Here is a 25452-nt window from a genome sequence, read left to right on the forward strand (position 1 = left end):
CCACAATGATTCTCCCAACACAGAAGCTTAGCAATGGATTGCATATTCCAACAATCGGCCTTGGAACATGGGGGCTTGTAGATCCATGCGTCCTTGAGTGTTCAATACGAAATGCAATTGAGCTGGGATACAGGCACATCGACACTGCACATATATATGGAAACCAGAAGAAAATAGGGCAGATCTTGAACAATCTGTTCTCAGAAGGCGTGGTTGAAAGGAAAGACCTGTTTATAACATCCAAACTTTGGAATGATTCGCATGATGATCCAATGGCTGCTATCAAGCAAACCCTGGAAGACCTACAGCTCGAATATGTTGATCTCTACCTGATTCACTGGCCAGTCAGATTCGAGCCTGTTGCAGATGGAGAGGTAATACTTGGCCAGGATAGGTTTCGGCTGGGTGTATTTGATCCTGTGCTGCTGTGGAGGAAGATGGAAGATCTTGTTGATGCAGGCTGTACAAGGTCAATAGGAATCTCAAACTTTGGTATTGAAAACACCAAGAAGGTTCTTGAAGTATGCAGGATAAAACCTGCAGTTTCACAGTTTGAGCTGCACCCGTACCTGAAGCAAACAGGTCTTGTTGAATTTCTACACGAGCACGGCATTCAGATAGTCAGCTACTCATCTCTTGGCTCTACTGCCGATTGCAGCCTGAAAATACGGGACGACAAGACAATCGGAATGATTGCTGAGAAGTACGGGTGCTCGCCATCGCAAATAATATTGAGCTATCTTGCAATGCAGGGCATTTGTGTGATTCCTAAAAGCACTTCTAGAAAGCATCTAGAAGAAAACATGGATCTAAGGGCTCTCAACCAAGAAGACATGCATATAATTGATGGCATTGATATCATCCACAGATACGTTGATCCTACATCTTTTGGAGAATCAAGATTTGATTAAATCGTTTGTTGTGCTTGTTTGCCGTAATAATTCTGCATCAACCGTGTATCTTTATTCGCATGCCGCGTATTTACAAAATCCATGCTGTATTCATTGCGTGCAGCCCCATATTCATTCACCTATATTGCAAACAGCCAACAATCGCTGCTAAATACTCACATGCAGCATATCCTGATTTTCCCGATGGATTGGAAGGAAATCAAAGAGTTATCTAAGGAGATTGTGTATCTGATGGTGGGCAATGACTCTTTCAAAGCATACAACGAAAAGATAGCCAGAATGCAAATGCATTCAATAGACTATTTCTTAGTTGGTGGTGAGAGTGTGATCAAGGGAAGCAAAAGATACCATTGCTCCTGTAACTACAAAGCCTGTTGGCACATAATCAGTGTGGTTCTTCAATCAAGCAGCATAAGTGATTCTTGCACAGAGACTCACACAACTGTGTCAAATATACCTGAGATTTAATAGCTTCGGATACCCGTCAAGCACACAGGTGTATAGATATGATCCATCTGCAGAAAATAAAACCTTTGAGGCCTCTCCATCCATACTGCATCTGTAAATCTCTCCACATCTACAGTCAGTGATAGCGACAACACCTGTTGATGTTCCACATGCAATTAACTGAGATGTGCAATCAACACACATGATGCTATTGGAGTAATCTGATGCATGCACGAGTACACCTTTGTGAACATTCCATGTCTTGAGAAATCCGTCTGCTCCACAGCTGGCAACTGCTCCATTGATCCATGCATGGCTATTCACTGCGCCTTCATGTGCCTGAATTCTATGGCCATTCATCAACGAGCTGCTCCAAATGCCAATCGATCCATCATGTGATGAGCTAGACAGTACGCCTTCCTTGTGCCCTATGCGACTAATCCTGCTGCTGTGCGAGCCAATCGTGGATGCATTCTGACTACTCATATCCACATACACTAACGAGAAATCTTCTAATGCACATCCAACGCCGTGTTCACTCATCCAGATAACCTCAGTCACCTTGGACTTCGAAACACAAATCTCTGTTACTCCGTTGTTCATCATTACCACTCTTCCGTCTTCTCCGGACGAAAGAACGCCCTTTCCACGCTGCCTTACTCCAGTAACCTTCTTCTCGTGGCATGCATAGCTTCTTGCTCGGCCACTTAGTAGATTGATTGTTATCACTTCTCCATTTGCATTCCCTACAACAACATCGTCTCCACTCCATGAGAGTGCCGATACTCCTTTGATTTCTCTCCTCCACATGATACCGCTTGGCCCAACACCAACAAGCTCATGCGCCTTTGTATACACGCATAGAAAGTCTCTGTTCCAGCACGAAAGAGTCACATGCTCATTTAAATGCATGTCCATATCCACAACATCAATGCTCACCTTGTCAGCATACCCATCTGGCATGTCCTCGCTATTCAGCATGTCCGTGCTCATGGACACCTCCTTGTCGATTGATATGCTTGCGTTTTCGTCGTTCAATTTGCCTTCCTCTTTTGCTTCAGATTTATTTGGGCTTCCAAACTTACACACATGCGCTTCAGACAAACAAAACCTTGCACTGCACGGAACAACCTCGCCTCCATGCAGATGCTTCACACCGTACATATACTGTATTCCTTTGCTGATAACTGAAGGAAGCGTGTGCTCAAATGCGCCCACACCGGGATCAGCTTCGTTCCTGAATGTAAACAGCGTGTAGATGTATCCTTCGTCTTCAAGATACTTCACTATCAGCTGGTTTATCTCGTTCCTTGACAACTCGATCATTCCCTGTGATTGGAGGGCTTGCCATTGCTGCAGACTTGGTACCGCATTCGCAGTAGCAAGGTGCAAAGCATAAACCCCAGTAATAGTAATGCTGGTGTGCAAGCTGGAGGAGTTTCCGTCACTAAAGGCGCCGTATATAAACAACAACAGGTTTCGTAGGAAGAAGCGCCGGCTGATACTGTACTCGCTGTATGTGTTTTCTGTGCTGGTAATATACAGGTTGCTAATGACATCGTATTGGCTGTATTCGCTTGACATAGACAGCCTTTCGCTGAACAAGATTGTATACGACACTGGAATGTGGAGGAAGATTGATGTGGATGTCTTACTTGCAAACAGCAGGTCGCCGATTGATGTGAATTTTACAGACATTCAGATGAGCCTGGCGAGCATAGGCCACAACACTGAGCGATCATTGCTGACACTGACTGTCCCGGCGCTGAGCTTGAAGAAGGGAAAGAACGTTGTGTTTAATGGAAGTATATATGTCAGTAAGATACACAAGAAGAATCTGGCGATGTCGATGCTGTCCACTAGGTTTGCATTGAAGGTTGACTCAAGGCTGTATCCACGGATATGCTTTATCAGGTTTCCATTTAAACGGTCGATGAGCTTTTCGCTCGACAGCCCTGCATCGAAGTCCAGCAGGCAGATTGAGCTGAAGAGGATTCATTTTGAAGCAGGCAAGAAGCACCTGGGTATGTCTCTGTATGTCAACAACTCAAAGCTTGTGATTCCAAAGTTTATTACGCTAAGGTGCCGAGGAATCAATATTTTTCTAGGCAAGAAGTCGAGCATGATAAAGATTGCAATTGGACACATTGACTTACACGATTCGTTTTTTCAAAACCCGTTGAAGATTGATTTCAATGTGATTGAAACGGCACACAGATGGATAAAGAAGAGCATGGTCAGGGCGTTGAAAGGCAGGGAGGTGGGGGTTAGAATAGACAGCATAGAGTTTCTGAGTCCGATTGGGATGGTGCCTGATGGCGCTGTTGAGGTTGGGCTGACGCTTGGCATTAATGCGAAAAATGACTCTGATTATGATGTTGTGTTTAGAAGGAAATCCAAGTCACATAAGCCATGGAAGCCACCGCTTGGAAGCAGCATAGATATCTTATTTGATGGGAATCGATGCATAAACGTGAAGTTTGCCAAGAAGATGTTTCCGTTCATCAGCGATGACACCTCTATAAGCATGAGCGACACAGGAACAACGGTCATGCTGTTTCTGAATCAAAGGCACCTCGTGTCGTTGAAGGCATCCATAACTGATGAAGAAAGACATACTGTTTTGAAGCTGACTGCAGAGAATATGTACATGTTGAATTTTGTTTGTGGGCTGGTATCAAGCGTAAAGACGCCTGGAATTGATATTGTTGTGGATTCTTTGAGTGTACTGGGGCTTGTCCTGAACAGTATAACGGGATCATTCAGATTTGACGGAAGAATGTGCCTGAGGATAGGAAGATACAAACTTATTGATAAGAAGCCAAGCGGAGAAAACAATGTGTTTTCTGTGGAGCATTATGTGCGTAGCTTAAAGGAAGGGATGGAAGTGGACACGGCTGTAAGGCTGAATCCTTTTGAGAAATGCTATGCAAACAGATATGTGCGCTTGGTTCATACAGGAACTGTGTTTTGCCTGGAAGACCTTGGGATTGGAATTAAAATCAAGATTAAGGCGTGTGAAGTACGGTATGTGTCTTGTGGGCCACTATCTAAATGTCTGTATGGATGCGTGCTGGTTAGTACACAGATAGGTGATTCGTTTGAAAGGATATTGGAGCATTTTGAGAAGCACTCGATGCGATCCAATGAAGGAAGGAATCAGCAAATGAGGAGTATTATGGAATGCTTTGAGAGCAGAGGGGCCGCTGCAAAGGGTGTTATGCCACTGTATTCTAAGTGCAAAAAGGCAGCAACAGATGCTGATGAAAGTAGTGTTGTTGAGGAATATGACGAAGACGTAGCTGAAAATAGAGTTGAGGCCGGGATGGAAGGGCATGGAGGTGAATCTACAGATTGCGATGGCCAATATGGACGTGCTTCTGTGGACGGCAAAGAAGGGGGATTTATTGGAAATGTGTGTATAAGGTACAGTGGCAAGAAGCCGAAGGTGCCTAGAAAGTACTTTTTTGATGTTGTTATGAGCGATGGCCGGAGAGATGTTGATAAAGGGCTGTGCTTGAGAAATATGATACATATAGAAAAGACAAGCATTGGCGTATATTCAAAGAGTGGCTTGACGGAAATAGATGGAGGAAATCGAGAAGACTTGATGAGCAGGGCGCCTCTGAAGTTGAATATTGATGCAATCCGGATATGCTGTGTGTGGAGGGGCTGTGTTGGTGTGTGGCTAGAGCAAGATAAACCTATCGGGATTGGAGTGACGATTTCCAATCTCAACGATGTGATGCAGCTGATGAATGGCGATGTAGGGCTTGCAATCCATGAGAATGATATTATATCACGCAACATAAAAACGTTGGTGGATGCATATTTGAGTATGGATAAAGAAAGACTCAAAATGGCATCTAAAGAAGGCATTGATGCTAGCATGAGCATTAAAAAGAGGAATGAGAAAGGTTCTGTTGATACTTATGAGGCTGATTGCAGGATGTATGTTCCAAAGGAGATTCTTGGGCTTATAGGGCTGGTTGATGTGCCTAGTATTGAGGTTAAAGTGGTCAAGAGTGTGGCTGAGCACGATGGGACTGACGGGCATATTCTATCGATGAAAGTGTACAGCAGCCCGGCGACTCGAGAGAATCATGGGAAGTGCATGCTGTATGGGGTCAGGCTGTGTGCCTCTGTGGTTGCGGAGTACCATGATCCGGTTAGAATGATTTTGATGGTTGATGGAAATGAGTGCGAGGAAGCAACTTTTATGCCTGAGGAGTGCAAAAAGATGATTGAAGAAGTGGCAGTGTTTTTTTCAAAAAACAGAGTTAGAAATATAAATAGAAGTACAAAGAAAACAGTTGTGAATATTGACAGCATCAATGATTTTGGTGTTGAGAGAGTAAAGGATGGCTTTTTCATAGATAGAAACACATGGTTTGTAAGGATAAACGATGAGCGTATCAAAGAGTTTGTATTTTGCAGATTACCGAACATTTTTTTGAATTCGTCTGTGTTTTCGATGGTACCTTCGGGAGTTAGGATGGCCTTTAGAGTGGACAAGGATGTTTTCTCTGCATGTGTGAAATCTAAAAAGAAGAATCCTTGGAAAGAAACTGAGAGTGGTGTGGAGGCAGGAGTAGATCATGCTGTGAGGGATGGCTACAAGATATTTGGGCTTTGGTTTTCAGATATTGAATGTGAGGAAGCAATCAAGTATGACTTTTCGTCATTGGGTGTATTGCATCCTGACGGACGGAAGATGCTGAAGTGTGAGGATTATTGCAATCCGTTCGTTGGAAGCAATGAATACAATAACTGGAACGCCTCTATTATGGTTGCTGGAGCTTTCAAGGCATGGAATGAAGGAATGTTGTGCAACCATGATATTTGGTGCGAGACGCCATTTATGTCGTATATATCAAGGCTTATGCCCAAGGGAAATAGTAGATACAAGCCGGAGGTAAAATATGCAGGAATGTATGTGAGGTTTCGCCTTCCTTTTGAGATTTGCATGGCCAGTAAGGCTCTTTTTGAAGTTAACATGGTATCAAAGTGCAATGATAAGGTTTTGCTGTCGGTTGTATTGAGGAAGTCGATGCATGAGAGGAACTCGATATTTGTAGTGGCTACTATTCCTTCTGGATCGTATGTCTTGGAGATGAACCACTTGAAACGCCTTCTGGACACTCTGTTTGGAAGCGGGCACAATAAGACAATTATTCAGGATGTTACAATTAATGTGTTTGTGAACAAGAGAAAATGCAGTAGGTTTAACAACAGAATTGAGATAAAAGACTTGAAGATAAACAAGAAAGATATAATCAAAGCAATGGTATTTATTCTTGACAAAAGATCAACACGAATTAGTGATATGATAGTGAAACGCTTTATAAAAAAAATTGACTAGAAAGAAGAGTTAAACAAAATAGCTCTCAGTTCTCATTCTGGCAGTAAAATACAAGATTAATAAAAATGTTATTACATACTTTATGTATTTATATGCTACTTGATGTTTACTTCTTTGTCTTTTATGTGTTCTACAACATTCACATTCACATACAAACTACATTAAAATACCTATGGACTAGTTTATTCATTGTTCGTTTGATCATATTCCTCCATACTTAGTGATATTTCTTTGGCTCGTTTATCTGTACTCAACAGTTTCTGATGCTCCTCCCTTGCAGTCTTAATCACCTTTTTGGCATAATCCTCCGGGTGGTCCCTCGACATCACAGACGCTTCCACATTTGCAGGCGACGACCTATTCGGCTCATTAAGAATAATCACTATCGACAGCAAAATAGTCCGGATGTTCTGCACAGGCGCCCACTTGTCTTTCGAATCCCCATATCCAGTAGGGTCCGGAACGTCCTCCTCAAGAATCGATATACACATCTGTCCATTCTCATATATATTCGGGTGGAACATTTCAGACACAAACGTCACCTTCGGTGGCTGAAGCGGATAGCAATCAGGAAACTTCATGTGTGCCTTAACAATACTCCCCGAATACAGTGAATCTCCTCCAAGCGTAAAGTATATATCCCACACATTGTAAATCTTCTCTCCATTGTGGACAGACGGGTATGCCTTGAAAAGCTTCCCCTCATCATCTGCAGACTTCTCCAGCATTGCCTCCTCCTTCAATAGCCGCTTGTATGCACCAAGTGACAACATTTCAAGGGGGTTTCTGTTTGTTTTTATATCAATCAAGCACTGCTGCATTGCCTTCCTATCCCTTCAATGCTACGTGCAGAACCTGTACACTCACCAGTCGATACACAGGGTGTCCAGGAACAAAATCACAGAAAAACGCAAGAACCGCACACATCCATCTAGATGACAAAATAACAAACGAATACATCACAAAGCACATCCAATACGATTTCTTGATAAACACAAACGACGTGCAACACACCGCCGCCTTCAATGAATCAGGCAAGCTACTCATCACCACAGGCATTAGAAAGTCGGCCTTGAGCATCAGCACATCGTTCTCCTTGCCAACTATTGCCTTGTACTCGCTTGCTTTGTCTGTAAACGACGCTCCCTTGAAAAGCTTGTTCATCCTGCTGTACGCTTGGCCATGGTCTTGGCTTTCTACAGGAGGACGATCCAGGTAGTAAATGTTGGCAAACTGCGCGATTGCCATAAATAATGAAACCACGGGACTGATCGTATAGCACAAAGACACAAACAAACCAATCGACTCAGCAACGATCCCCATCCTTAGCCCATCGTCTCTCGTCTTTCCCAGACACAGGCTTCCTATCGAGGTGTATACTGTTGCAATCGAAAACCCATAGCATACAAAATACATCCTAGGATACACCAGCGAAGCAACAAACAGTATATTCGACACACACATCTTGGCCTTCGTGTCTGTTATGGCAAATGCAGCCATGGACGATAGAATCGAAAGCACAAACAGCGATGGCCCGCCAAAATGGCTTGTTATCATCAATGCAGGAACGGAATACAGAAATGCTTGCCTTCTTAGATTAATTGGGCTTTCCATCATTTGTTTACTGCCACGTACATTATCAGCAATTCTTCTTGCCAATGAAACTTTATATTTCATTAATCATGCATCCTGCACATAATAGCACTGCACACCTCATCAACAACTGCTGTTCGCTCTGTAACAGATTGCCTCATTCCTCATAAAGAATCTCAAAAACATCATTCTTCAGTCCTTCATCAATATCGTTTCTGCCAAGAAAATACTTCTCTATTGTAAATAGCTTCTTGAAATAGAAGTCTCTTTCTTTCTCAAATGTTATAAGCAATCCTTTTATCTCATCCTCATCAAATCCTCCAGCTTTATTGTGAATGCAATCATCCTCGATTTTTTTATATACATCACGCTTTGAATCGTCCAATTCTATTTTCAATCTCAATACCTCTTCCTCCAGCTCCCTGATCCTCTTGCCCTTGCATTGATCATCGCAGGCATTTAGATCCGGTTTCCATTCCTCATGCTTCCCAAGCAGACTTCTATTTGCAGATGCATCACACTCCGATGTATGCTTACTTCCATTGCCTGTGTCAGCCTTGTCCAAGCACATCTCTCTAGCGCTTTCTTTATTATCGGTGCACAATTCTTCATTTTCTTCAACAGTAGCAGCAGCACACGAGCGATCCATACGGCCCATTTCTTTTGCAACCCTTGGCGCTGCATCAGCAGCAGCCCTTCTGCTTGCATCATGGCCCATCACCTTTAGATAATGCTTGCATAGCCATTGCGCAACCTCAAGATTGTCTTGCATCTTGCACTTGACAAGCTTGTCCACTGGAAAATACAGCTTGATGCTCTTCATTCCAAAAAACTCTTGGCAGATCTTCATATTTCTCAAATACTCATGCTCCTCCCTTGGCTTCGTAATAAACCCATGAGGAAAGTCTTCATACAAAATCGATAGTACCTGGCATATTGCTGCACCCTTGCCAAGATCCTCAATCCCACAAACATCTATTCCAAGCGACCTCATCCACGTAACCAGCTCCTGCCTACTCCTATTCATCTCCAAAGGGTCTGTGTTTTGTATCCATTCATACCCCAGTATTCAGCAGTCGAATGTCAGACATACAGAAAAGACTGGAGCAGATACAGCAGGAACAGAGCAGTATCGGCGAAGTCAGTAAGGATAAGATAAAGGAAATGATTGAAAATGCCAGGAACAAATGCCATCCTTCGCAGCCCGCACCTCAGCAGCAATCTTTACTATCAAAAATGCTTCCGAGCTGCTATCCAAAGGCCTCAGTCGAAGGCACATTCAGAGTCAGCATACAAGACATGAGTATGGACAATCTGCACGAGGAAACCGTCTTCTACATATTTTATTCGTTTCCAGGAGACGAACTGCAGCTCAAGGCATACAACAACATCATTAAGAGAAAGTATCTGTTCTGTAAAATATACAAGTGCTTTGTTTTCCTGGCATCCGGTGCAGTGGTTGATCACATTAAAAGACTTATTGTGATGTTTGATCCGTACACATGGTCAAAGGTGTCTGTAGAAGTGTCGTTTGACGAAAAGTTTGTCAGGTCATTGGAAAAATAATTCAATCCTTACAGCAGCCGCAGAACATGCTCCGATGTTCCACTTATAAAACAATAAACAGCTCTTCAATATTCAATATTCAATAAGCTTCGCTGATCTTCAAATACATTCCACATTTACTTTATTTCGTTCTTATACATTTCTATGGCCTCCTCAAGAATATTTTGCAATTCAGGCTCTGCTCCCTTCAAGTATCCATAGAAACTACAGAGATATCCATTCACCATTTTTGTGTCCTGTGGAGACATTCCATTCGTCGCAGCCATTACAAATCCATCGTTGATGTGCGTCACCAGGTCATGCTTAATCTTAAGGCACATCTCATCCGGAACCTTGGCCTCCTTGGCTTTCGAAAACATCTGCAGAAGTAAAATCGCAAAATCTCTATTTTTTAAGATCCCTTCAAACAGCTCATCAGCTCTCCTCATGCTTCCATCAAGCACCTCCTTCGCAAACCTTTTGTTGTTTTTTTCAAGTAGCACCACACACTTAAACTCCCCGTCTTTATAAAAGCTATTCTTCTCCTCTAGATGCTCCAGCGTCCCTCTAACAGCCGCCGCAACCTCACTGAACTTCTGCATATCCTCAAGATTGCTCTCAATCAGCTTGCACAAATACTCATCAACCTTTTTCCCAAGCATCTCGTCAAGCTCATTCGAAAGCTGTGTTACATTCGATACAAATCCATAGCATTCATCAACAAACACATTTATCGCTTCTCCCACCATACTTGCATCATTTGTATCATAACCACCGTCTTCAATATGCCCTTGCTTTTCAAAATACCCAATTGCAACATTACTGATAATCCTATCCAAGTCTTCCGAATCAATCATTAAGTACATCGCAAGGTTTCTTAAGCAAACAAGCCCATCCTTCACCTTCATGAAGTTCTCAGGCCTTTGCAGCATCTCATTTTCGAGTAGTGCCTTAAAAGTAGTTTTGTTGTGTGTCTTAAATCCATCGTCAAGGCCAGTCAGATAATGGCTCCACAGCACAAACCCTGCTGCATCCATAACAATCCTTGGATCGTCTCTCCGAAGATTGTACTCAATGCCCTTTCTTCTCCGTTCATTTATCCTCTCAATAATCACAGAATCCGCCCCAAGGCGCCTTGACTCATGAAGAACACAGAGAAGCATCCTATTAACAAACAATCCCCGCTGCAACCCAAGCGCCCCAAATATATGCCCTCGCTTTTGATCAATCATGAACATCTCGCCCATCTCCTCCCCAGCCTGCTTAACATTATTGCTTGCCCATTCAACCCACAGATCCACATCCTTTATCATCAGTGATACTACTCCATTCCTCACCTTCATAAATATCTGGCTTGCACTTGCAAAAAACGCATACTTCCGGAATAAGCAAAGGCTCTTCTCGAGCAATTGAACACTCTGCACCAGCTTGAAGTAGTACACGGCATCCTCTCGCTCGTCCTTGTTGACTTCCTCATAATATAGTGTTGACTCAACAAACTCAAGTATTCGCTTCAGCTCACACATCAGCATCTCAAGCCTACTCTCCATCAAGTCATTTTCCTCCATCTCACTAATCACTCCACTATACTGCAAGACACCATCCGATACCGCCATTCCAAACTCATTGTTCAACTTCATCAGAGAAGACAGCCTAGTCCTAATGACATCAAGAGAGCTACACTTACTTATTATATTCAGGTAGTCTTCAGAAATACTGTTCATCATCACCATCTCCTTATTCTCAATCTCCCTTGAAAGCTCTGCTATCTCCTCTTCTTTCCTTGCCGATCTCATCATCCTCCTAAGCTTTTCTGCCTCCTCAACAGAAAACTTCATGGGCCACCCATCGGTAGCATTCAAATCATCCTTCCGTGCCTACTTACTACCTCGTTTTGTCTTTCCATCGGCATGGCGCTGAGGCATCATCTCCATGTATGCCATGTCGTCTGCACCACTAAGGCTCTTCAACTTCGACACATTGTATATTGCCTCCTCCTCTCCACTTTCCTCGCTCTCAAGCTCTCTTTCTGACGCAAGCAGCACACTTGCCAACAGCTCCTTCTGCTGCCCTCGTGTTCTGTACACACATCTCTCGTTCTCATACACTTCAGGTATCTCGGTAATAATGCTGAATGTGTATCCCTGGTCAACCAAAAACTGCTGCCTTTTGTTCGAGTAGAACATCTCGTCCGTATCCTTGCTCACAAGAGAATAGAAATACACCTTGAAGTCCGGATCGTTCCGCCTCTTCGCCCTTAAAATCCTTCCAAGCCTCTGAGCTTCTTGCCTACGGCTGCCAAAGTGGCTGCTTATCTGTATAAGGCACGTAGCCTCCGGAAGATCAATCGACGTATCTCCGACCTTGCTCAGAAATATCGTGTTGATCAACGGATTCGTTTGGAATTGCTTCAGTATCCTCATTCTTTCTGTCTGCCCCGTCGGCCCATATATAAACGGCTTGCCAAGCTTCAATGCATATGCCTTCAACGCATACACACTGTCAGAAAACACAATTATCTTGTCTCCCCTGCCCTCGTGCTTGTCTATCAGATACTCACACATCTGGAACTTGGTCGGATTCATAATCGAAAGAAGCCTTCTTCGCCTTGCTGGCTGCGAGAGATACTCACGGTAGAAGTCCCCTGTCATCCTGCACCACACCTCCACACACGAAACCCGGGCTATGTGCCCTTTGGCACTCAAGTCTTGCCAATCCGCTTCATAGAGCTTTGGCCCAATAAGAAAGTTCAGGTCCTCAATCTTGTCGTCCTCCCTCACAAGAGTTGCTGTAAGCCCAAGTTTGCAATGATGCGACACTATCGATAGCACCCTTCTGAACATCATTGCAGGCACAACATGCACCTCATCAAGCACTAGAAGCCCCCATTCCGTGCCTCGGATCTGGTCCATGATCTTCTGTGCTTCATACGATCTTTTCCCAGTATATGCCAGCATTGTATATGTCGTCACTACTATTCCACAATCATCCTTAGGCCATTCCTTGTGGTCAGAAGTAAATCTTCCCACATTGTCGGGCAAAACATTCGTGAATTGCAGGGTCTGCTGCTTCCATTGCTCAACAGACACTGCTGATGTGCACAGCACCAAGCAGCTCTTCTTGATCGTACTAATTGCAGTGATTCCAACTATTGTCTTTCCCGATCCGCATGGCAAGACAATAATGCCCGACCTAGCTCGTCCATTCCCAAACATCTTATTCAGGCATATCTCCTGGTATGACCTTATCACCGCAGTGGGCTTAAGATCAATCTTCAAGCTCCTCAAAACCGTGTCGTTCCTGAAGTCATACTCCTCAATCAGCGGATAGTCTATTTCTATGCATCTTTTTTTCACAAGCTCCACACATTCCGTCTTGATCCGGATCATCCCGTCACTCATCACATTCTCTGCATACGATCGTATCACCACATCCAAGTAAAGCATACTGCTTACTTCCTCATCGCTAGCCTCGAGAAAAAACTTTCCTGCCTTCATAACAAGCTTCACCTTCCCATAGCTCAGAGTGCATTCAGTAATAAACACCTTTATCGACCTTGGAAGAAAGTTCTTTGAAAACCTATCAAGCGTTTCTATAATGTCTCCTGTTGTCAGCCCTACACTGACTGCTGCATAAAGCGAATACGCTGTGATCTGAAACTCGTGTATCTTCACCGGTCTGCTTACAGGCTCCGCAATTGCTATAAGAAAGTCACTTGCCTGTCTGGAACAGTCCCTGAATGTCTCAAGTATGACAAGGCCATCGTAGTTCACCCACATTGGATACTCATCTTCGTTCTCCTTGAGTAGAAGCTCCTCATATGGAAACTGATGCTTTGCTGCTTTCTTCGGAACTGCAAGCCCGTCCATGGATCCAGAACACAATCCGATTTTATTCCAAGCACCTGTAGGCAATAAACAGCAAACATGAACACATGAATACAACTCAACGTCAGAATCCACCAGCCCTTGCGCAACATGGATCACACATACTACACAGATGCGTTCCTTGATGCATCACTTCCAGATCATATACAAATAGAGCTGACATCAAAGTCACTGGTGGATCTGAAGGATGAAGAGATGGACGAGATACCGATCCCTGCAGAAAGGAAAACAGAGTTCCACATTGAGTTTGGACTCACAAACAATAAACCAAAATAACAGCAAACAATATTCTCCATCGAATGGAATGCACCAGATCATTCATCTCGTCCGTTCATTATAAGTTGCATGCGTATCTAGCATCAAGAATAATCTTGTTTATTTTCTACTTGGGAATAAATACTTGGATCTTACAAGTCAGTGCTGGATTCGATGCTTACCACACAACACAATCGCACACATTAATCGTAGTCATCGCTCAGGCAAGAATCACTTGCTAATACATCTGATCGGTCTTCTATGCTTCTATTTATGCTCTTGGTAGTACGCCCTGCTGTACTATTATTACTCCTGTTTGCTCGTTCGCAGTAATCTGTGCACTCAGGATATAGATCATGCCTATCATCACGACTGCACATCTCCCTAGTGCATCTGGAGTGAGTAGGCGATGTCTTCCTAAATGTATTTGTTCTATAAGGTTGTGCAGTCCTGGATACAGATTCATTCACGAACTCCGGACGCCTCTGCGTCTTTGCATGGTCTGAATGTGGTCTTGGACGATTTGTATGCGTGTATTGCATGTCATCATTCCAATCGCTTATGTAGCTGTCTCGCGTGTTATTGCTGTATTGTTGCCAGTCGCCATCATCCTTTCTCACACATTCCTTGCTACGACCGCCAATGCAGTCATATGCATTTCTTGATTGCATGTCTCTTCTTATATAGTCGGAGTCCCTTACGAAGTCTGTGCGATTTTGATCGCTCATACTCATAGCTCTTTGATTCGGTTTGCTGCTACCTGTTACTCGTCGGACATCATCATCTAGCATTCCAAACATCTTATCATATTTCGCTTTTTCTACAGGAACCAGCATTACGCCTTTTGCTGGCACGTTATCAGAAAAGCTCTCTACCCTTACTCCATCGTATTCATCAGCATATACATGCTGATTTCTTGTGCCAGGCCCTGTACTGGATACTGTACTGGACGGCCGATTAAGCACATCTCTCTCACACTTGTCTCTAGCGCATGAAGTCAATCCCGAAAGTTTATTTCCTATTTTTTTCAAGCTTGACTTCAATACATCAGACAACAGCATCTTGAACTGCTCGGTGTTCATGTTGTTCACAATCGAGTCGGCAATGTTTTTCTGGCACTTTTCATCCCTGCATGCCTTAGAATCTTCACAGTTGCTGCATTCATTAAGATTCCTGTTTATGACATTAAGACAGCCATCGTCCACACAGCATTCCTTCGCATTCTCTCCAAGCATTTTCCTGCAATTTTCAATCACAGCCTTAAAGTCTTTGATTTGGCTCTCCATGCATTTCTTGAACTGCTCATTCTGGTTGTTCAAATACTCACAGGTGCTTGCATACTGTATGTTTCCAGGCGGCTGAAACGCCACAGGCGCCATCAACCCACTGCTTGGATCAGGCCCAAACGTCAACACCTGCCCTGCTTTGCCGCCCCCCATCTGTGGCGGTCCAAACATCCCTGGATCTCCCATCAGTGGTGGAATCGAATACATCTGCCCACTCATAATATCAGGTATTCCCACACACCATTCAACAGCAATCACTAACCCTAACCATCCCATCATTCACCCTTTGTTTACCAGCCCAATACAGCTCATAGATATCTCCGTTCTGGAACAGTTTCATTAGCCAATACTCATGTTTCACATCAACTCACAGCTCAAAATACACTATCATCAACTCTTTAATCAGATGTCTTCAGCACCTTTGCATAAAAAAACCCATCCATGTTGTGCACATGCGGATACACCCGTCTTGCATGCTTCAGCGACGAGTGGAATGTGCGGCCACGGAATCCAACAAGGCCGTTCTTCCCCACATCCACCTCGCATTCAACCACCTTCGCTCCTGAATTCTTGCATACCAAATAGTTCACCACCTCTTCATTCTCTTTCACAAGAATAGAGCATGTCGAATACACAAGAATCCCCCCAGGCCTTAGCATCTCAAATGCGTGCTGAATAAGCTCCTTCTGCAACACAACTATCTTATCTATCTCTTCTTTAGACTTGCTGCTCTTCACAGATGCATCCTTCGATATCACTCCAGTTCCAGAACACGGCGCATCCAGCAACACCCTATCAACCTTTCCAACATTCATCTTTCTTCCATCCATGTTCATCACCACACAGTTGCTCACTCCCATCCTCTGCAGATTGCCCTTAAGGCCAGCAATCCTGTCTTCATTAGCATCATTCGCATACAAAACACCCGTATTGCCCATCAATGCTGCAATATGCCCCGACTTTCCCCCGGGTGCTGCACACATATCAACAACACAAAGCCCTTTCTTCAGCTCCATATTCAGCACCGGAAGCATAGATGCCGCACCCTGTAGGCAATAGTACCCTGCAAGATACTCAGGCGTCGCTCCAATCGGCACCGTCGACCTAAACACCACACATCCACTGTCGTTCCATGGCAGCTCATCCAAGTCAACACCTCTCGATGTTAGCATCTTCATCACATCCCTCCTCTGCTTCAAAAGCGTATTCACACGTATGGTCGTGGGCCTCTGCTTCCCACTCTCCTCAATAAACACCTCTGCTTCCTTCTTCGGAAATAGCTCATATATCCTCTCAAGCAAGTACTCGTTATAACCTTCTGCCATCAAGGGCAATTTTTTCTTTCCTTTGCTATTCTCCTCCAAAGCATCATTATTCCACTTATCGTCCCTAGCAAGCACAGGCTCCAAAGACACCCGTCTCATCTTCTAAACAGAATCCCTGCACTGTCGCAAAACTCCTCCTCCGTTGCTCTTCTTCTGCAAAGCATCGCTGGCGGCGTCGTCATCTGCCTTCCAAAATCATACAAGCTTGCCTCCAGCCTCTGCTCATTGTAGCTCAATCCTTTAAAATACCTGCTGTAGTACTGCTTAAGATCCCCAGGCGTCTTCTGAGGAAAATACGTCGCCATCAATATCCAGTTTCTGCTGTAGTACGGAAAGTATATTGCAAAAAGCTGCCTCTCATCAATGCTCCACCTCTTCATCATCCCGTTCTTCTCGGCAGGCTTCTTGGCCTTCACCACTGCCTTATCCATCTCTTCCTTCTTATCAGCCATCACAAACTTCATGTAGTATCGGAAAAACATCTTCAGATCCTTCTCGCTCTTGTTAATCACCTCCTGATACCTTCCCCAGTTCCTTCCATACACCTTGATGTGCTCTGCAAACAACTCCCTCTCATACTCAGTCCATTCATCTTCCACAACCAGCTTAATCTCATGGTCAGACATCCTTCCAGGCTTGTGCTTCATATACGCATGCGTCTTGTTCTTCATCAAATAATACTTCAGAACACATCTCCCAATGTCTATTCCAGGCACATTCTCATGTATCTTCTTAAAGTCACTTCTGTATCTCAAAACCGCCTTCTCAACCGCCTTTTCTTCCCCGTCCCTCCATGCCACCCTGCATATCGCTGGAATCCTATCAATCACTTTCATCCCCATATGCCTATCCTTCTTACCATTCATCCTTTCCGCTTTCCTTACTTCAGGAATCTCCGCAGCATTTACCTTTGCTCTCTTCATCAGCATCGTTCTCTGATCCACAGCATACTTCATCGCCTGCTCATCGTCCTTCTGATGCATCGGAAACACTCGGTGCAAAAAATACCTGTACCTGCTGTCATTCGCATCGCTGCAAGCCCCTTCTTGATCCTTATGCCCTGCACACTCTTCATCCCTCCTTCTCCCCTCAGAAACACACTCCTCTTTTTTTCCCTTACTTCTCCCCCTCCTCTCCCCCTTCGCCTTCAATCCCTGCTTCTTTCGCATTCCTTCAATCCTTACAAACCCACTCGCTCCTCCTTCTCCACACTCAAAAAACCATATTATTCTGCCTACTTCGCTCACCGGTGCCTCTACACCAATCACTCCCATCACATCACTCAGTAGTAAAGACTCAATCCCTTCTTCAGTCACTTCTTTTATTCTGTGCTCCTTACACATACTCTTCTCAGGCATCATCGATTCCACTCCTGCCATAACCCCCAGCAACCTCCCTTCTCTGCTTGCACTCCTCGTTACCTTATCCAAATCATCCTCCACTCCTCTTCTTTCCACTCCCATTGTTCTTTTCGGCTTGAATTCATTGCCATTCGTGTGCTCTCCACTCGTATTCTCGCGCTTGGTCCCACTGCTCTCACTTTTAGCTCCTCTCAATCCTTTTCCATCTATGCCCCCATCCATCTCACTCCAGACACCTCCCTTCCAGGGCTCCCAAAATCTTCAAATACACAATGCCCACATGCAAAACAAGGACATCATAAAGCTCAAGAAGTGGAACCTTGTTGCACTGTGGTCACTCGACATGAAAGTAGACACATGTGCAATCTGTAGAAACCACATCATGGACACATGCGTAGAGTGCCAGAACGGCATTGCCAGCAGCGAAGAATGCAAGGTATCATGGGGCGTCTGCAATCATGCATTCCACACACACTGCATCGCAAGATGGCTAAACTCAAAAAACGTTTGTCCACTCGACACAAAGAAATGGATCTACTACGATCCTGAGCAAAAATAAATCAATAGAACTTTATTCTCTCCTATCCATTACCTGCTCTTTTCCTATACATCCCCTTAACCAACTCCCTGCATTTGCTTCCTACATCAGCCATTAACGCCTTCACCATTTCATCAACACTTGCCTTGTATTCACAAACCTTCTTTCTGCATTTCTCTCTGTACTTTCTTCGTCTTTCAAAAAATTCTTCCTCACAGCACTTCTTGAACTCTTCCATCTCTTTCTTCTTCTCTGCCTCAATCTGCTTCTTAATCCCCTCAAGCTCCCTTTCCATCCTTCTTATTAGCTTCCCTCTTGCCATCAATCCCCTCCTGTGTGCTTCCTTCAGCTCTTCAAACTCAGCTCCGATCTTTAAAAGCATCTCAGACTTTGCATCCGCCTCACATCTTGCACTGCATTCCTCTTTTACATTCTCTCCTTCCTTTGCCTCGCTACCTCCATTCATATTCTCATCAACATCCTTAAAAACAACCTTGCTTTGCTCCTTCTTCCTTCTCTCCTCGTTTTTCACTCCTCCTCCCTGCTTATTCATCACATTGGAAAGTACCTTTCTTTCTACACACACTCTCTCATCAAACACTCCTTCAATCTCCACAGACTCATCCATCTAAGGGCTGCTTCCTCCTGTCTTTACCATCCCAGGGCCACTCTCCCCCATACACCCACCTTTCCAATCACATCCCGGCAAAAACCTTCAGCTTGCAGAACACGTACACACAACAAGGGCAAACCTTTAACTCGAAAGCGTGGTACATCAGAGGCTCATTGTTCAACGCATATCAAAGAATTCAAAGGCAAGGTTAGACATCATTAGATGTTGGAACAGCCTCCTTTCATCTGCAAGTGCTTCATCATTAGACTTCTGCAAACCATAACACATAACACCAGACCTTTCTATTTCACATTTATATCCACAATTTCAGATTCCTTCTTCCATGCCTCCAAACCGTACAATGATCATCATCATTGCATAAAAAAAACACATCAGTAAAAAAAACATCAACGAAAAAATCGTGCAGGCCTTTGCAATCCTGTACAACACACTTCTGTGCACAGGTGTCTTCGCATCAATCCCTAGAATTTTCTTCTGCATGTTTTTGCTGCATAGAAGATCAACCTCGTTTCCAATGTATACTGCTTTCACAATCGCATCTTCCGTCTTCCGCCCAAACAGATTACTTTCTTCATCAATCGTCTCCTTATTCACGCCTCCATCCCACACTGCATTCAAAATCGATGCATCGCCATGCTTCAGATACAGTGGATTCTCTTCAGTCTCAAAATACAGAATCTCATCAACCTCAACTCTGGTAACTGGGTCCCGCAGCTTATACACACGGATCCCATTCACAACAGAATACCGCATCGCCACAATACTGCTTGCTAAGTAGACTTGCTTTCTACCTTCACACATTAGTATACACAACAGCATATTCCTGCTCTCACATGCTAACTCCCCATAAGTCTCCAGGGTCACTGAATCAACACTCTGCAGCTCCTCAGAATGCATCACACCGCCATCTTTCACAAACTCAAGCATTGAATGTGGGCACCGTAACTATTTGTACCACATTGTTTACTCCAAATCAATCATCGACAATCACTTCCATCTGCATATGCTATCGCATGCTTCTATCTCTGCACTGCATGCCTTCATCAAATCACCTCAAGCATTTAGCAAGCACGTGCCCCTTTGCTCAATCTTTATGCGCAACCAATACTCCAACAATGTCGTTTCCAAGCAGCTCTTTTATGTTTACATATCCATGTGCCTTGTTGAATGCCTGTGTGCAGTCTATCCCTGCATATTCCATAATTGTTTTTGCTCCTCCAGGATGCATTGCAATAAACTCCGTAACATCATACACAATCCCATCCAGCACCATCCAGCAGTCATCGCTCTTGCTATGCATCGCGACCTGATCCATTGTAAATGCACCGAGAAAATGCTGTCTCTTTCTTTCGCTGGCCCACCTGACTAACCTCATCAAACTCCTCAGGGCTCCAGCAGGCTTCAAATCATCCTATTCCTTCACTCATCTCAGACCCTCATGGACAGCAATCCGATCAACATCCAGCAATCCGAATTAAGCATAGCAATAGACAGTGCATTCGACAGCCGCATGAAGACAGGCGCAACAATATATGTGGATGAAAAGCTGCGCATTCCTCTCTTTGATGAGCTAGCCAGAGGCGATGAGCTGTCGTCAATCAAGCAGTTGGCTCGCATTTGCTCGTTGCCAGGCCTTGTGGGAAACGTCGTAGGCCTTCCTGACATTCACACAGGATATGGCTTTCCAATTGGGTCTGTTGCTGCATTTGACATAAACAATCCTGAGTCGGTGGTGAGCCCAGGCGGTGTTGGATACGACATCAACTGTGGCGTAAGAGCGTTGAGAGCCAACATCGACCTGAAGGAGTTCAGTGAGCATGCTGAGAAACTTGCGGACGAACTTTTTGATGCATTGCCAACGGGTATAGGCGGCGACAAGCGATCCTGCATAGGTCTTTGCGAGCTCAACTCGATCCTTGATAATGGACTGGGCCATTTGCTCAGGTCAAAGATAATATCTGATGAGGATGTGGAGTATTGCGAAAGCAACGGGCACATGCCAGGAAGCAGTGCTCTTGTGTGCCAGAAGGCAAAGGGCCGCGGCATAAACCAATTTGGATCGCTTGGATCAGGTAATCACTATCTTGAAGTCCAATATGTTGATGAGGTGTATGACGAAGGCAAGGCAGAGCTTTTGGGACTGAGAAAGAACCAGATTGTCGTCATGATACATTCTGGAAGCAGAGGCGTTGGCCATGGTGTGTGCCATGATGCACTGATGAAGATGGCAGCAAGGCATGGCGTGGCAGACCCGATGATGTGCTCACAGTACGAATCGAAGGAGGCGCAAGACTACCTGGCAGCCATGGGCAGTGCAGCAAACTTTGCATTTGCAAATCGTGCAAGCATAACAGAAAAGGCAAGAAAAGCATTTGAAAGGGTGTTTCCAAAGGCCAGGCTTGAGCTGGTGTACGATGTATGCCACAACATTGCAAAGGAGGAGGCACACTTTGTAGAAGGCAAAGAATTTGATGTGCTTGTGCATAGAAAAGGCGCATCCAGAGCGTTTCCGCCATACCACAGAGATATTCCATGGAAATACAGGGAGATAGGCCAGCCTGTAATGGTGGGTGGATCAATGGGCACATTCAGCTACATACTGTGCGGTGCCGAAAAAGCCATGCAGCTGAGCTTTGGATCCACATGCCATGGCGCAGGAAGGCTGCTGGCAAGAAATACGTCTAAGAAAGCATTTACCTACGAGGATGTATGTTCAGCACTGAGGATGCAGAACATAGTGTTTCGATGCCCAAACAGAGCAGGAATGGCTGAGGAGGCACCTGACTCGTACAAGGATGTAAACAGGGTTGTTGAGATAAGCGATAGGGTTGGATTAACACAAATGGTTTGCCGTCTAAAACCCTGTCTTGTAATCAAAGGATAGCAACTCTGTGTAGCAATTATGGTATACAGGAATAATGAAGTATGAGCATTCTGGTGGTGAATAGCAGTATCTTTGTTGAATAAAGCTTTTATTTGCTTTGGTAACTGACTGTCTTATGTGTTTGAGCTACTGCTTACTGATTCTCCTGAGTAAGTTCACAATCGACAGCATTGGCAGCTTCTTCTTCGGACTCAAGAACGAGGGCAGGCGGAGTGATCCAGACACTGGAGGCATGTACTCATCCTCAGCAGTGTCGTCTATTACATTATGTGCATCCCTCATGAGATGCTGCTTTAGAGCATGCGGCGTGTAATTATAGTATGTCAGGTATGCTGCCATTGCTCCTGTTGTGTGTGGAGTGGCCATCGATGTGCCTGATGCAATCTTTTGCTTACCACCGATCCAAGAGCTCAGAATGTCAACGCCTGGTGCAAAGATGTTTACGCATTTTCCAAAGTTGCTAAAGAACGCAACAGTATCTCTGAATGTGGATGCTCCCGTGGTGATGCTTGCCTTGGACGATCCTGGTGAGAACTCGCATGCATCTTCGTGCTCGTTTCCTGCTGCTGTTGAGAAATGTATTCCAAGCCTTGATGCATACTCAACTGCAAAGTTCAATGCTGCATTCCTCGACCCTCCGACACTCAGATTGACCACTGTTTTTGGCACCAACGACTCATGCGATGCCATGTCTATTAGCTGATGCAACGATGGCCTGGATGCTTTGATGCTCTTGATGTCCGAAACGCTTTCAGAAAAGTCTATGTCCATTATTCCAGAGTCGTCAGAATCTGTGGATTCGAGATACTCATCTGCCATCTGCCTGTATACGTCATCCTTCTTCTTCTCGTGCTCCCTGATCACAAAATCGACTCCTTGGAGCAGTCTAGAGGTCATTCCAAACCCGTTCTTGTCAAGAACTTTGACTCCAATGATGTTTGACTTCTTCGCTATTCCAAAGTTCTTTCCTGCTACAATGCCTGCACAGTGTGTTCCATGCCCATGCTCGTCTTCGTCAGGAGACCCTGGTACAAAGTTGGATCCCCATCTTGCTCTATCCTCAAACTCAGGATGGTTTGTCTCAACACCCGTGTCAAGGACATACACATCCACCCTTCTGCCAGAATTCGCTGGATAGTAGAAGCTTCCATTCGCCAAAGACGTTCCTCCCCCAATCCTGATCAGCCCCCAGGGTGCATGGCGCTGCGTCATGATTTCCTCCTTTGGCTCAGCTGCATCAGGCGCTTCCGAAACCCTAAGCCCACTAATGCCAACTGCACTATCCTTGACAACCATTTTGACTCCTGGGTACATCTTCACCTTTTCTGCAGTAGACTCACTCATCTGTGCCATAAATCCATTCACCATTTTTGCATCAATGCTTTCATCCTCCCCTAGTAGGCTCTGGATCCCAAGGATACTTTCTGCATAAAACCCACCCGCACTGATCTTATCCATGTGCGGATCTTGGTCGAAAAACACAATGTATGTGTCTTTTGTCATGCACATCCCAACCAACACCGTAATAAGAAGAATCATAATCTGTACTGTTTATTATTATTTATTTCATGCATAAAACCGTGTTTTGAAAAGCACTTACATTCTCTGCCATTGCAATTCAGCCGTACACAAAGCATCACGCAGCTTCTCCTTTCCATTCATAATATCCGTCCATTCTACACTTGTATTCCATTCGCTCATCAATAATGCATCATATTGTCATTCTTTACAGCCATGCATCTTCTATCCTTCGCATTCATAATCCTGCTGACCTCCTCTCTAAGCATATCCTTGATCTTGTACAAACAGCAATCAATAGCAAGCACCTTAAATACACTAAACAGATCCCCAAATACCCTTATTCCATGTATCTTCATTATCTGAATAAACCTGCATCTTAAGTGTACCGATGGAAACCTCACAAACACCTTGATGCTTCGCCAAAACACATCCTCAACATCAATTGCAACATCAAGCATATACTTGCTTGCATCCGGCAAATACTCATCCACTTGCTTCGCAATATCTTCCCTGCACACATCAACACCATCCACACCCTCAAAGCATCTGTTGTTGATCAGCTCAAAAAGCTCCAGAAGCCGTATCTCCATCGAGCAAAAATGATTGTACACAAGCACATATCCGATCAGCATCATGTTGTTATACTCATTCCACAGCGGCACAATAAGCCTGCGCGATATATATCCATTTATCAGATGCGACAGCCTCTTCCTGTTCGTCTTCAGCTTTCTACACATCTCATTCCATCCGCTTTCTGTCGTAGGAATGCTTTCCTCATCAATCTTGAACGATGCACTGCTCAAATACTCATATCCCATGATTCGGTAGTAGTTCTTTATACACTTCCTCGAGCTCTTGTTCATAATCCCACATATCTCCTTCCACCGGAACCCAAGAGCTCGTACAAGATTCAGCAGCTGGATCTCATTCTCAGGCTCCCACTTTGCATCCACATACGGATGATAGTGATACGACACATATATCCATATCGAATTCATTGCCCTGTTGGCAAGCACCTCAGAAACCGCAAGCAAAAGCTTCCTTATTGGAAACTCAGCCTCCTCCTCAAGAAAAAAACCATGTAGATTCTTCATCTCCAATCCGTTCTCTGCAAGAAACGCCTTTATCGCATCATCAATCCTCTTCGCCTCGTACGAGCTGTACGCTCCCCGTTTCAGCGAAATCTGATACTCGACCATAATCTTGTTCACATCATGTGCATTAACAAATTTCGTTCTCAAGTATGCCATTGCATCCTCCTTCTTGCCAAAAAAATACATGGGTGTACACCATCACTTCTTCGTCATGATCGATCGCACCTCCTCAACCAGCCCCCTGTCGATCCTTACACCGAAGTAACACTCAAAAAGCCGCACCTCCTCATCGCCCAGCACGCTCAGTGCAACAACCTCAGGGTCATACATTCCATCAAAGTACTTGATGAAGTTTGCCCTGCTGTCGCCGTGTATCTCGTCAAGGGCCAGAAGCTTACGAGAAACATCTATTCCCAAGGTCTTTCCAACCCTCATCAGAAACAGCTGTGCAGGGCACACATTGAATTGGAACTCAATCATCTCGATTATCTTGCACTCCACACTCACAAGCCTATCCCTGGACAGTGCGGTCCCGGCCGGCATGTTTCTTGAGATCATCTCAAAAAGCACATCTGGCTTCACGAGTGCTTCGTTTATCTTTGCAGACAGATAAACACTTGCAATTGCAACAATTGTGTGGCCTTCTTTCTTGAAAAATCTTGGATACACCTTCTGGAATATGATCTGTGCCATTATCCTCGATCTGTATGAAATGCAGAGCATTTGGGAAACATCCAGAACGGTTTTGTTTCCCTCTCCAAGGTCGTTCCTAAACACAGTCTCCATCCACGGGGATTTGATTGATTTTT

General features: G+C 44.5%; 22 protein-coding genes across 22 annotated transcripts; 7 read left to right on the plus strand and 15 right to left on the minus strand.

The window, feature by feature from the left end:
- Window positions 1–5: 5 nt before the first annotated feature.
- On the plus strand, window positions 6–911 carry HK407_01g00830 (aldo-ketoreductase; the record flags this gene model as incomplete). Its single annotated transcript, XM_060420085.1, has 1 exon — window positions 6–911. The coding sequence occupies one exon, from the start codon at window positions 6–8 to the stop codon at window positions 909–911; it is 906 nt and encodes a 301-aa protein (XP_060277647.1).
- Window positions 912–992: 81 nt separating this feature from the next.
- HK407_01g00840 (uncharacterized protein) lies at window positions 993–1379 on the plus strand (the record flags this gene model as incomplete). Its single annotated transcript, XM_060420086.1, has 1 exon — window positions 993–1379. One exon carries the CDS (start codon window positions 993–995, stop codon window positions 1377–1379), a length of 387 nt encoding a protein of 128 aa, XP_060277648.1.
- On the minus strand, window positions 1359–2684 carry HK407_01g00850 (uncharacterized protein; the record flags this gene model as incomplete). Its single annotated transcript, XM_060420087.1, has 1 exon — window positions 1359–2684. The coding sequence occupies one exon, from the start codon at window positions 2682–2684 to the stop codon at window positions 1359–1361; it is 1326 nt and encodes a 441-aa protein (XP_060277649.1).
- An 88-nt stretch (window positions 2685–2772) lies between these two features.
- On the plus strand, window positions 2773–6720 carry HK407_01g00860 (uncharacterized protein; the record flags this gene model as incomplete). Its single annotated transcript, XM_060420088.1, has 1 exon — window positions 2773–6720. The coding sequence occupies one exon, from the start codon at window positions 2773–2775 to the stop codon at window positions 6718–6720; it is 3948 nt and encodes a 1315-aa protein (XP_060277650.1).
- Window positions 6721–6902: 182 nt separating this feature from the next.
- HK407_01g00870 (ubiquitin-conjugating enzyme) lies at window positions 6903–7493 on the minus strand (the record flags this gene model as incomplete). Its single annotated transcript, XM_060420089.1, has 1 exon — window positions 6903–7493. One exon carries the CDS (start codon window positions 7491–7493, stop codon window positions 6903–6905), a length of 591 nt encoding a protein of 196 aa, XP_060277651.1.
- A 55-nt stretch (window positions 7494–7548) lies between these two features.
- HK407_01g00880 (uncharacterized protein) lies at window positions 7549–8397 on the minus strand (the record flags this gene model as incomplete). Its single annotated transcript, XM_060420090.1, has 1 exon — window positions 7549–8397. One exon carries the CDS (start codon window positions 8395–8397, stop codon window positions 7549–7551), a length of 849 nt encoding a protein of 282 aa, XP_060277652.1.
- Window positions 8398–8470: 73 nt separating this feature from the next.
- On the minus strand, window positions 8471–9340 carry HK407_01g00890 (uncharacterized protein; the record flags this gene model as incomplete). The annotated part of the gene is made up of 1 exon (XM_060420091.1): window positions 8471–9340. One exon carries the CDS (start codon window positions 9338–9340, stop codon window positions 8471–8473), a length of 870 nt encoding a protein of 289 aa, XP_060277653.1.
- A 53-nt stretch (window positions 9341–9393) lies between these two features.
- HK407_01g00900 (uncharacterized protein) lies at window positions 9394–9879 on the plus strand (the record flags this gene model as incomplete). Its single annotated transcript, XM_060420092.1, has 1 exon — window positions 9394–9879. One exon carries the CDS (start codon window positions 9394–9396, stop codon window positions 9877–9879), a length of 486 nt encoding a protein of 161 aa, XP_060277654.1.
- A 116-nt stretch (window positions 9880–9995) lies between these two features.
- On the minus strand, window positions 9996–11696 carry HK407_01g00910 (uncharacterized protein; the record flags this gene model as incomplete). Its single annotated transcript, XM_060420093.1, has 1 exon — window positions 9996–11696. One exon carries the CDS (start codon window positions 11694–11696, stop codon window positions 9996–9998), a length of 1701 nt encoding a protein of 566 aa, XP_060277655.1.
- Window positions 11697–11735: 39 nt separating this feature from the next.
- HK407_01g00920 (rad25-like DNA repair helicase) lies at window positions 11736–13727 on the minus strand (the record flags this gene model as incomplete). Its single annotated transcript, XM_060420094.1, has 1 exon — window positions 11736–13727. One exon carries the CDS (start codon window positions 13725–13727, stop codon window positions 11736–11738), a length of 1992 nt encoding a protein of 663 aa, XP_060277656.1.
- A 108-nt stretch (window positions 13728–13835) lies between these two features.
- HK407_01g00930 (uncharacterized protein) lies at window positions 13836–14021 on the plus strand (the record flags this gene model as incomplete). The annotated part of the gene is made up of 1 exon (XM_060420095.1): window positions 13836–14021. The coding sequence occupies one exon, from the start codon at window positions 13836–13838 to the stop codon at window positions 14019–14021; it is 186 nt and encodes a 61-aa protein (XP_060277657.1).
- Window positions 14022–14203: 182 nt separating this feature from the next.
- HK407_01g00940 (uncharacterized protein) lies at window positions 14204–15565 on the minus strand (the record flags this gene model as incomplete). Its single annotated transcript, XM_060420096.1, has 1 exon — window positions 14204–15565. One exon carries the CDS (start codon window positions 15563–15565, stop codon window positions 14204–14206), a length of 1362 nt encoding a protein of 453 aa, XP_060277658.1.
- Window positions 15566–15684: 119 nt separating this feature from the next.
- HK407_01g00950 (rRNA methyltransferase) lies at window positions 15685–16611 on the minus strand (the record flags this gene model as incomplete). Its single annotated transcript, XM_060420097.1, has 1 exon — window positions 15685–16611. One exon carries the CDS (start codon window positions 16609–16611, stop codon window positions 15685–15687), a length of 927 nt encoding a protein of 308 aa, XP_060277659.1.
- A 95-nt stretch (window positions 16612–16706) lies between these two features.
- Window positions 16707–18194, minus strand: HK407_01g00960 (uncharacterized protein; the record flags this gene model as incomplete). Its single annotated transcript, XM_060420098.1, has 1 exon — window positions 16707–18194. One exon carries the CDS (start codon window positions 18192–18194, stop codon window positions 16707–16709), a length of 1488 nt encoding a protein of 495 aa, XP_060277660.1.
- Window positions 18195–18252: 58 nt separating this feature from the next.
- On the plus strand, window positions 18253–18531 carry HK407_01g00970 (uncharacterized protein; the record flags this gene model as incomplete). Its single annotated transcript, XM_060420099.1, has 1 exon — window positions 18253–18531. One exon carries the CDS (start codon window positions 18253–18255, stop codon window positions 18529–18531), a length of 279 nt encoding a protein of 92 aa, XP_060277661.1.
- Window positions 18532–18553: 22 nt separating this feature from the next.
- Window positions 18554–19138, minus strand: HK407_01g00980 (uncharacterized protein; the record flags this gene model as incomplete). The annotated part of the gene is made up of 1 exon (XM_060420100.1): window positions 18554–19138. The coding sequence occupies one exon, from the start codon at window positions 19136–19138 to the stop codon at window positions 18554–18556; it is 585 nt and encodes a 194-aa protein (XP_060277662.1).
- A 312-nt stretch (window positions 19139–19450) lies between these two features.
- On the minus strand, window positions 19451–20071 carry HK407_01g00990 (uncharacterized protein; the record flags this gene model as incomplete). The annotated part of the gene is made up of 1 exon (XM_060420101.1): window positions 19451–20071. The coding sequence occupies one exon, from the start codon at window positions 20069–20071 to the stop codon at window positions 19451–19453; it is 621 nt and encodes a 206-aa protein (XP_060277663.1).
- A 157-nt stretch (window positions 20072–20228) lies between these two features.
- On the minus strand, window positions 20229–20519 carry HK407_01g01000 (uncharacterized protein; the record flags this gene model as incomplete). Its single annotated transcript, XM_060420102.1, has 1 exon — window positions 20229–20519. One exon carries the CDS (start codon window positions 20517–20519, stop codon window positions 20229–20231), a length of 291 nt encoding a protein of 96 aa, XP_060277664.1.
- A 63-nt stretch (window positions 20520–20582) lies between these two features.
- On the plus strand, window positions 20583–22028 carry HK407_01g01010 (tRNA-splicing ligase RtcB; the record flags this gene model as incomplete). The annotated part of the gene is made up of 1 exon (XM_060420103.1): window positions 20583–22028. One exon carries the CDS (start codon window positions 20583–20585, stop codon window positions 22026–22028), a length of 1446 nt encoding a protein of 481 aa, XP_060277665.1.
- Window positions 22029–22154: 126 nt separating this feature from the next.
- On the minus strand, window positions 22155–23567 carry HK407_01g01020 (S8 serine protease; the record flags this gene model as incomplete). Its single annotated transcript, XM_060420104.1, has 1 exon — window positions 22155–23567. One exon carries the CDS (start codon window positions 23565–23567, stop codon window positions 22155–22157), a length of 1413 nt encoding a protein of 470 aa, XP_060277666.1.
- Window positions 23568–23728: 161 nt separating this feature from the next.
- On the minus strand, window positions 23729–24829 carry HK407_01g01030 (uncharacterized protein; the record flags this gene model as incomplete). The annotated part of the gene is made up of 1 exon (XM_060420105.1): window positions 23729–24829. The coding sequence occupies one exon, from the start codon at window positions 24827–24829 to the stop codon at window positions 23729–23731; it is 1101 nt and encodes a 366-aa protein (XP_060277667.1).
- Window positions 24830–24841: 12 nt separating this feature from the next.
- On the minus strand, window positions 24842–25429 carry HK407_01g01040 (uncharacterized protein; the record flags this gene model as incomplete). The annotated part of the gene is made up of 1 exon (XM_060420106.1): window positions 24842–25429. The coding sequence occupies one exon, from the start codon at window positions 25427–25429 to the stop codon at window positions 24842–24844; it is 588 nt and encodes a 195-aa protein (XP_060277668.1).
- Window positions 25430–25452: the final 23 nt, after the last annotated feature.

This window comes from Ordospora pajunii (genome assembly GCF_021821965.1).
Source record: "Ordospora pajunii strain FI-F-10 chromosome Unknown Cg_01, whole genome shotgun sequence".
In the NCBI taxonomy this organism is placed as follows: Eukaryota; Fungi; Microsporidia; family Ordosporidae; genus Ordospora; species Ordospora pajunii.